This window comes from Fringilla coelebs (assembly GCF_963513975.1).
Source record: "Fringilla coelebs genome assembly, chromosome: 22".
Taxonomy (NCBI): domain Eukaryota; kingdom Metazoa; phylum Chordata; class Aves; order Passeriformes; family Fringillidae; genus Fringilla; species Fringilla coelebs.
The window spans coordinates 2,300,167-2,310,230 of NC_140048.1; the positions used below are offsets into that span (position 1 = coordinate 2,300,167).

The 10,064-nt window shown below is 47.8% G+C and overlaps 1 protein-coding gene across 1 annotated transcript; it reads left to right on the plus strand.

Annotated features, from left to right (window-relative positions):
* Positions 1–1,305: 1,305 nt before the first annotated feature.
* Positions 1,306–3,239, plus strand: HIPK4 (homeodomain interacting protein kinase 4; the record flags this gene model as incomplete). The annotated part of the gene is made up of 2 exons (XM_084220381.1): positions 1,306–2,781; positions 2,925–3,239. 2 exons carry the CDS (start codon positions 1,306–1,308, stop codon positions 3,237–3,239), a joined length of 1,791 nt encoding a protein of 596 aa, XP_084076507.1.
* Between the last annotated feature and the right edge of the window lie 6,825 nt (positions 3,240–10,064).

A 10,064-nucleotide genomic window follows, 5' to 3' on the forward strand; every position in this document is an offset into this window, starting at 1 on the left:
CATCCATCAGATGCTTAACATCAGTCACAAGTCCCAGCGCTTGAAACGTAGTGTGCATCAGTTGAGCCCTGAATGTAGAGATGAAGTACAATTATGGGACTCACCATCAGTTATATTGGCATCATTTTTTACGCCGGGAGTAGCCCCGGCACAGGCCCTCACGCAATTAAGGCGACTAGCGTGTTGGGCAGGGAAACAAATTAACATTACTTCCACAGTGCTAGATGAACTGACCACTGATGTTGATAGCATACACCATGCTGTGTGCATGGTGTATGCTGCACAAACAGGGCTGCAATAGATTTTTTATTGCTAGCACAAGGGCACAGGTGTGAAGAATTTGAATGGATGTGTTGCATGAACCTCTCTGATCACTGTGAATCAATTCAAAAGAAACTTTCGCAACTTAAAACATGAAGAAACTTACAGTTGTTAATAATTCTTTTGATGAGTGGTTAAAATCTTGGGGCATTACTGGGTGGCTTAAAGACTTAGTTCACTTTGGCATTATGGTTTTTTGCATTATTTTAGCAATTTTGCTTATTGTACCTTGCTTATTACAGTGTGTGCAAAGAATAACTGAACGTGCTATTAATTCAGTCTGGCTTGTGCAAAAACAAGACAGGGGAATTGTTGAGAGTTTTTTGCAGGACAATGGACATATACAGCATATGCACAATCCAGCCTCCATAGAAACTGAGTAAGGTCACCATGCCCTTGAAGGACACGAAAGGAGAAGAACACGCTCAAAAGCAGACAGTTCAGGATGCAAAGGCAGACAAGAAAACCGCAGCGAGACACATGAAGAAAGAAGACTAACTAAAATTAACTAAAATATTAAAATGCGTGTGTAAAAAGGATTTAACCAATCATGTATTAGCTTGAGGTGTGAACAATAGAGAACAGTATAAAAATGGCTTGCTTTTTGTAATAAATTGGCTTCACTTGATCATATTGGTCATGGCATGATGTCCCGTTACTGTCCCTCCACAGTAGACCAGAGAAAGGGGTTAGGGGGTTGAAAATTAATTTTCAGGGGGCTGGGATTCATTCTGGAGGGACCAGGAATGTGTTATTTGGTTTGTGGATGAATCTGGGGACAACAGGGCTGGATTTGGGGGGGACCAATGTTGGTTTCAGGGGGTTCCTCCACCAAGGTTGCTTCTGTTGTGACATCATGTGTTGTCATGGTGATGTTGGAACCTACAGTGTTGTGAGGCTGGATTGTGCACAGTTAGGTGTCTGCAGTCCCCACTGGATGCTGAGCTGGAGGATCCTGAGTCCCTGGTGAAGAGCCAACCCACCATGGTGACACTAGTGGTAGGTGCTGAGTGCTATGACATAATGGCCATGGTGGGGAAGGGGACTTTTGGACAGGTGATCCAGGGGCAGTGCAGGAGCACTGGGGAGATGGTGGCCATCAAGATCCTGAAGAACTGTGATCATGATGGCCAAATAGTGAAGAATGAACTGAGGCTGCTGCAGGCTTTGCGGGAGGGGGACACAAAGGACTCTCACATCATCCATTTCCTCGAGTCCTTCAGTGACACGGTCTGGACCTACCTGGTCTTCGAGCTGCTGCAGCAAAACCTCTTTGACTTCCAAAAGCAAAACAACTTCTCACCACTGCCAGTCCGACACATCCGAACCATCACAGCACAGGTGCTGGTGGCACTGGTCAAGCTGAAGGAGCTCTCCATCATCCATGCTGACCTTAAGCCAGAGAACATCATGCTGGTGGACCATGCACGCTATCCATTCCGCATCAAGCTTGTTGACTTTGGTTCGGCTATCCTCCTCCCTGAGGTCTGCCATGTCCAGGAGCCCTACATCCAAACCCGCTTCTACCGGGCACCAGAGATCTTGCTGGGGTTGCCCTTCTGCGAGAAGGTAGACATCTGGTCTTTGGGCTGCGTGATGGCTGAGCTTCACTTGGGTTGGCCACTCTACCCTGGCAATGATGAATATGACCAGGTATGCTACATCTGCTCTACCTTGGGGCTACCCCAGGGTGAGCTGCTCTGTGCTGCCCAAAAGACACAGTCCTTCTTCCAACGTGTGCCATGTTCCACTGGTACCTGGCAGCTCAAACCACCAGGGAAGGTGATGGCAAAGCCAATGGAGAGGAGGGAGCATATCTTTTCCTCCCTGGATCAGTTGGCGGTGGTGAATGTCTGCCCAATGCCTGATCCTGATCAGGAGGAGCTAGCCAAGCACTGTGATCTGTACAGGATGGTGGAGCTGGTCAAGAGGATGCTCACTTGGGACTCGCATGAGCGAATCACACCCAGTGCTGCTCTTCATCATCCCTTCATCTCCATGCAGGAGGTAAAGGCCAGCTTTGAGGCCACCCAGTACTACCAGCTCAGTCAGGAAGACCTGAGGGCACCCTGTAAGGATGCCAGCATAGTCGAGATCTTCCCAGGCACAGAGAAAGGTGCCTTTATCCCTGCCAGCCAGGGAGGCATCCAGAAGGCCACTGCCCAGATGGATGGGCTCAGCCTGGCTGAGCCAGCTGGGGACACTGGTGACAAGTGTCAGCAGGACATCTGTCAAGCCCCCAGTCTTGTCCACTGTGGAAGCCAATACTGTCAGCATCACCGGTGTCCCCAGATGGAGCCCACCGATGGTCACTTGGCTGTGCCATGGTCTCCCAGCAAAATGAAACAGTACAGCCACTGGTATGGCAGCCCAGTCACTGGCATCATGGAACAGAACCTGCCTGGAAGATACTACAGCTCATCCTGTGCCAAGGTACAGGGAGGGGGCTCCTGGGCATGGGCACTCTGGGACAAAGGGTGCTTGGGGTCCCTTACATACTTGGGTTTCCTGTTGCCACATGTTCCCGGGTGCCTGAGGCTCCCACAAAAAAGGAGGTAACACTCACCCTGTCCCCATGCTTCCCCCCCTGTTCCCCACCACAGAGAGCTCTGGTGATGTGGCGCAACCCCAAGCCTCCAGGGATTTGGAGAATGGGCTCCAGAGGCTGGGCTGGGACGCCCCTGCAGTACTCAGCACGCTTCTCCTACCACAGAGCCAATGGCACTCCCAGCACCACTGAGATCCCACTGCAACCCTTGCATACACTCCAGCAGTCCAAAGCTTGCAAGAGACCTTCTTCTTCCTCACCCTCAAGCACCCCAACCACCAAAACCCAGCGCCTTGCTGGTGGAGACCACAGTCAGGGCTGCAACAGAACATACTGTGCCAAATGCTACCGGCTATGTTTCTCACATTGATCCCCCAATAAATAGTTTTGCCAAAAACTGAGAATTTCAACTGATTATTTGCCAGGGGAGTTTGGTACTGCCAAGACTTGAGGAGTGTCCCAGCTTCTCACCCAGGGCTGGCAGAGTACTTGGCAAAGGCCAGTCACTTTTCACCATTGCAGCATGGGGGACCCCCATCCCCAGGCTCAACAACAACATGAACTCCAGAAAACTTGGGTTTTCTGGTTTTTTCTCCTGTAGCAGGGCATCTTGCACCTCACAAAACTTATCTGTAGCTTGTTAACCGGTCAGATAGCTCAAACAGGGCAAGTTGTCTTGTATGAATTATTTTGGTGCCATGGGATTAACATTAGTCTGGTATCTCCCAACTGCCAATAAACACCTTACTGTTGAAGGGAAATTTAGCAAGATAAGCTGGATTTCTGACTGACAGACATCTCACTTCACAAACTATAAAAGCTACTTTCACAAAGCAAAAATCTGCACATTTTTCTGGAAATGTGTGTACTTCTTCTCCATAACAGGGATACCTGCTTTCCAATTACTCCTCTGGAGGCTGAGTAAAAGAACTCTGTGTACATTATCAACATCTCCGTAGTAAGTTACATTTGACTCCTAATCAGTACTATTTCTTTTACTAGCTTTAATATAGGTACCTTGATATTGTGCACTGTTCTGCATAATCTACTAGTAGTTCCTTTAATTTTATAATGAGTAGTAAGTAATTCTGATTAAAATCTTTCATGTTATCTCCTTCTGTTTAATAAATAATTCATTTATAAATAGACCTAATGTGCTGTCCTTAGAACTAGTTGGCCAGAGTAATTTCTTAAATTTAAACTGGCAAGGCTTGTCTAAAGCTTCTACTCACTCTGTAACATTCCCCAAACTGGAGAATGACACGGGGTGAGTAGAAGCCAGACTCAGCACAGCCAGACCTAGTGCAATGATTCCTCAGTGGTCTATTCCTTGGCCTTGAATGGAGCCTGCAGAGGCTCTCCCAGCACTTGGCATTGCCTGCTTACAAACTGCCTGTGTCTGCTCTTGGTTGTTGCTGGTGGCATGATGTGGCCAGCAACAGCTCCACTCACCCTGAGCTTCACCACCAAGACTGAGCTTGCTGGCTGCACAAAGTCCCAAGACCAGTCGGATATCCCTGCAAGGAGATTTTTGCGGAAGGACAAAACAGTGCAAGAACCGCCCCAAAGCCAGTCAGCAGCAGCTGGTGGTGACTTACCCAGAAATGCTGACCTCAACCAAAATCGAGTGGAGGCGACACAGGCATTCAGGACACCTTCCACCAATATCCCCACACAGCACTCTCAAATGCAGCAAGGGGCAAACCCCCCACCACCACCCGTGGGACTCCTCCACAACATATGAGGCCCCCTAAAAGAGGCCAAGATCCCCAGAAGCACCCCCCCCAAGTAGGACAGAGTCTCCCCCAGCACTCCTAGGGTCTCCAAATGGGGTCTGGAACTCTCCCAAGCAGGGTTCTGAGTTCCCATCCACACTTCTATCCCAGCTCCTCAGCTCCCAGTCATGCTGTTGCACTTGTGCTGGTGGGGGTCAATTTTGGGGGTTCATCTCCCTGCACACTGCCCTACACTGTCACACATGTAGGGGTTGCCTGCTCCTCCAGAATGGCATCCATCATGTTCTTCCTCCCCATCCTATGCCTGGGGGAGATGGGGATTCCCACCTGTCCCTCTCTGTTCCCCTGCAAGGTGTCACTTTGCCCTTGTTCTTGCAGCAGGAAGAGTCATTGTCCAGCTTGTCCCCTTCAGGGTCATGGGGGAAATTGGGTGGAGAAGGCTTGTTGAGGGGGTGGGGCCAGGGATGGATGGACAAACATCTTCTCTCCACTGGGAGGAGGGATGGATGGATGGATGGATGGATGGATGGATGGATGGATGGATGGATGGATGGATGGATGGATGGATGGATGGACGGAGGGGTAGGTGGACAGTAGGATTGGCCAGCCATAGGCCATATGGACAGACAGCAGAGAGGGCCAGGCCAGGGGGAAGAGATGGCAGAGATTGTCTGGACAGATGGACAGCAGGGATAGCCAGGATGAGGGATGGATGCACAGCTGGATGACTGGCTGCAGTGATGTCACGCCCTGGGTCTGCTTGGATGGTTTAGGGGAAGGTTCTTTGATTTACTTTGGGCAGTGTGTGGGAGAAACAACAAAGTACTCAAGAAGTTCAAGAACTCTTTTTTTTTTTTTTTTTTTTTTTTTGCAAACTTTAGAAAATTAGGTAGAATAAGGTTTTTAGCAAGTTTTAAAATGTAGCTGTTTCAGTTATTATCTCTAGTAATGGGCAGAAAATCACACAATGAAAAGCCAGTGTCCATAAAGAAGACAGGGGGGTCCTGCAACTTTATTTGAATAAAGGGAGAGAGTCCACTAGGGCACATGCCTGCTGGGTTTTCTCTTGAAGTTTTGGAGGGCAGAGCCTCCTTTTATCCTAAACTCCCAGACACATGTTGCCCTCTTCCTTTCCCCATTGGCTGAGGTACTAGGAATGCACAGCCTTCCCATATCACCTACCACATATTCCCCCCTTAAACACAAAATTTTAACCCAAGTTCAGAAACTCAGACTTTTGCAGACCTGTTTGCCATTTCAGGAGTCAAAAAGTCAGGGTTCTGCAACAAACCTGCAGCTTAAAGTTAGTAGAGACATTAAGACTCATTTCAAAGACATTAATACCCACACCCATGGAACTGTTTGTAATGACATTAGCATTCAACTTTCCTATCAGTAATATAAAAGCATAAAAATAACATTAAATAAAATTTATAAGGAAAAAGAAAGAGAAAGAAATAAGAACAGAATGGTTATATAGTTACCACCCACAAACAAATCCAGCAACAAAACCTGGTTGTTACAATTTTTATGTAAGTTGGTCAAAGTGATGTTCACAGTCTTGATTTATCAGGGATGGAGGAAGCCTGCAAAATGCAATGATCAATAGGTTAATATATAGCCAGGCTTGGTGGGAACACTCAGGTACCTCCCTTGGAGCAGGAGTTCTATGCTGTATAATGTAACACTTCATATGGGGAACAACTGTTTTGAGTCTTTAACCATAAACATTCCAGGCTCTCACAGGTGGATGGCTGGACAGATGGAAAGAGCAGAGATGGCCAGGCCAAAGGGAAGGATGGAGAGATGGATGGGGATAGGATATATGGGAGAGTGGACAGATGGTAAGTTGCCTGGATGGATGGATGGATGGACAAACAGAAGGACAAAAGGACAGATGAATGGATGGACAGATGGCTGATGGACACCTCTGACAATGGGTGTCCCTCAGGGGTCTGTACTGGCATCAGTGCTATTCAATATCCCCATCAATGAAACAGACAGTGGGATCAAGTTCACGCTCAGCACTTCGGCAGATGACACCGAGCTGAGCAGTGCGGGTGACAGACCTAGAGAACAGGGCCACCCAGAGGGAGTTGGACAGGCTCAATGAGTGGGCTGATAGGAACTTTATAAGGTTCAACAAAACCAAGTGCAGGTGCTGCACATGGGTCAGGGTAACACCCAGTATCAATACAGGCTGTGGAATAAAGAGACTGAGAGCAGCCCTGCCAAAAAGGATGTGGGATGCTGGTGAGAAGCTGGACATAAGCTGGACACATGCACTGGCAGCCCAGAAACTAACTGTGTCCTGGGCTGATCCCCACAGCATGGGCAGCAGGTGAGAGGGGGTTCTGCCCCTCTTCTTTGCTCAGATAGAACCCCACCTGCAGTGCTGTCTCCAGCTCTGGGTTATCCAACACAAGAAGGATGTGGACCTGCTGTCCAGAGGCCATGGAACTGCTCTGAGAGCTGGAGCAGCTCTGCTCTGGGGACAGACTAAGAGCCAAGGATGTTCAGCCCAGAGAACAGAAGGGAGACCTCAGAGCCCCTTCTAGTGCCTAAAGGGGCTCCAGAAGAGCTGGAAAGGGACTTGGGACAAGCTGGTGTGACAGGAAAAGGGAGAAAGGCTTCTGGAAGGGTTAGATGGGACACTGGAAAGAAATTTTTCCCTGTGAGGGGGGTGAAGCACTGACATGGCTTACCCATAGAAGCTGTGGAGCTGAGAATGTGTCACTTATACTCAAAAGCATCCCTGAACCAGCCTTGGGACTTGATGCCAACGTGCCTCCCTGGCAGCCTGCAGATCTGCCTTCCAATCAGCTCTACCAGCAGGCTATTGTCGAGGCATTACTGTAAGTTTCCCTCTTCTCCTTCAGAAACCATGTTCCACACCCAGAGACAAGCCTGTACCAGGAGGTGCTGTGATAGTTCCCACCAGCTGTCCCGGTCAGAGAGATGCAGGTAAGGCACCATGGAGGAGACACTGACTGTCACTTCTCTTGCAGGAACTGGATTTAACAGCAGGAGGGAGACAGGGCACAAGGGCTCATAAGATTAAAAAAATGCATTAAACAGCAGCAAGAGAAGAGGAAAATGTGCAGATCACCAAGCTGGGATTGTGCTTTTAGGTAACATCTGCCAGCACAATTACAGTGAAAAGCATTGGGAGGTCAGGGAGTGACTGAGAAGAGTGCCCAGCAGAGAGGAGAGCCCAGGGAGACAGAAGAAGACAGAGGACATGAAAAAGATGGAAAGTGGAAACTGAGGCCACTCAAAGCGTGCAGGCCGCGGAGAGAGACACTGTTGGTTGAGCAGATGATGGGGAAGAGTAATGTGGCTTGTATTGCAATATTTACATTATTTGCAAGGGTGTTTTTTGATGTCATGTGTGCCCGAGAAGGTAAGACGACAAGGCACAAAGAACTCGTTTATGCAGATGCAATATATGTAGTTAAAAATAAAATAATTTATCTTGGTAATTTTATAGTAAAGTATCTTTCCCTTTCTCCGAGGCTGCTGAAGAAGTGACTTTTACACAGGTCACCAGAACGTGACTGGTGCCAAAAAAGATCCCTGCACTTGGATGCTCATCTGGACTCTGCTCCTGCTCACATCCCCTACTCCCAACACCTTTCTCATTGGACTTGGTTGCTAGAGGGCACAGCAGTCCTGAGCACCGGCAGTGGAGATCAAAGACAATGCTTTCCTCATTGGAGTGAGCTTCACAGCAGACTTGGGAGCTGGTGCTTAATACTTTCTGTGATAGGAAATGCCTAAATGTTTGTCTTGGTTTTGCCTCAGAAACTGATTTCTGGGATAGCTGAGAAATAGGACAGAAGGTATACGAACTGCAGCTTGTGTGAGACACTGCAGAATCATCTTCAAGGTGAAGTGTTGTGCTTTTTAATCAAACTCCATTGCCCAAGTCTGCCAGGAAACCAATTTCTTCACCAAAAGAAGGAGTAAAAAGAGTGGAAACCCATCTGCTTAAACAAACAGCCCTGCTGATGGGGACTGTCAGTGTCCATGCTTGCAGTCGCTTGGTTTCCCTGTCTCTTGCAGAGACATCTCTCCCTGGGTGTTGCACTTGGGAGAACATGAGCCACACATAGGGGAGCTGAGCCTCTGATCCAGGTGCCCTTGGAGACACTGTTCCTGAGAATTCTTTTTCCCTGAGATCTCTGCATGCTCTGTCAATACAAGTGTACAAAGCTCTCACCTTTCTGCATCCTAGGGGAGTGTTCATAAAGGAAGTCTTGAGTTAAACAAATTTTTAAAAACCCAGTTGTTTTTTGCATGGTCAAACTCTCTATAGAAAATCAGAAGCACCACTTGGGACTGGGTTTGGTTCGATGGTTTTATTGTTTCAATCATAAATGTCAGCTTTAAAAAGGTCAACATTCTTCTGAGATATCTGCAGCCTTCGATGGTCACTGGCAGGTTATGCTGGGAAGCTTGGTGACCACTACTAAACAGGTCCATAGAGAACCCATATGCACTTGAAATCATTGGCAAAGAGTGAGGCAACTGTTGCAATGTTGCAAATGTTGCTACTTTTTACTCCTCCTCTCTTGAGGATGAATGAAGAAAGCTCCCTTTCTTCATTCTTGCATCATCCTCCCCCGAGCTTCTGCCATCAGGAGGCTCTTTCTCTCCCTGAGTGAACAGCTGAGCAGGTTCCCACGGCCATGGCCCAGCTGGTGGTGAGGGTGCCCTGCACCTCCTGGGAGATAGAATGTCTGGCTGGCTTCTGTTCAAGTTCTCTCCCTCCTCAGTGTGTGTGGGCTTTCTCCACCTCCTTGATTTCTTACAGTCTCCTTGCAGCTTCAGGCCTGTCATTTTCTGGCACACTTGAAATGACATGCAGGAGACTGAAGCAGCACAAGGCTTTGGAAAATAGATCACTGTTTTCCAGTCATGTCTGTTCCTTTCAAGCAGTGACTCATCTTTATGCTCTCAGATGTCCATTTTGCCCCTTTTCATAGGTGGCCCTCCTCAGAAAGCATGCATCTGGCAATTTACAAAAGCCCAGTTTAGTGCCATACAGGAAAGGAGAAGAAATGGCCTGTCAAACTGCAGGACAGAGAGAACTCACCTGTATAAACAGTCTTCTCTCCTATGACAAAAAGCAAAATCCATCAGAGAAGAACAGCAACAAGATCAGTAACACAAGAGGGAGTAAATTCTGAACATCCTTTCACACTTGTTCCTATCTGGCATAGAAAAGTAAATATGTATTTTGGCAGAGAGATGTCTTGAGGCATCAATCATCTTGTACCACTGCCCATCCCTGGCCTGCAAAAAAAGGTACCTTCAGATGAATTGCAGGGGTTTTTAAAGCAAAACCACAGCTGGGACACACTGAAGGACACAATTCACCAATGCAAATCACTGAGTAGATTTTCACTCTCAGGAAACAGTAACAGACTCAAAAATTATCTTTAGAGTCATTAGGA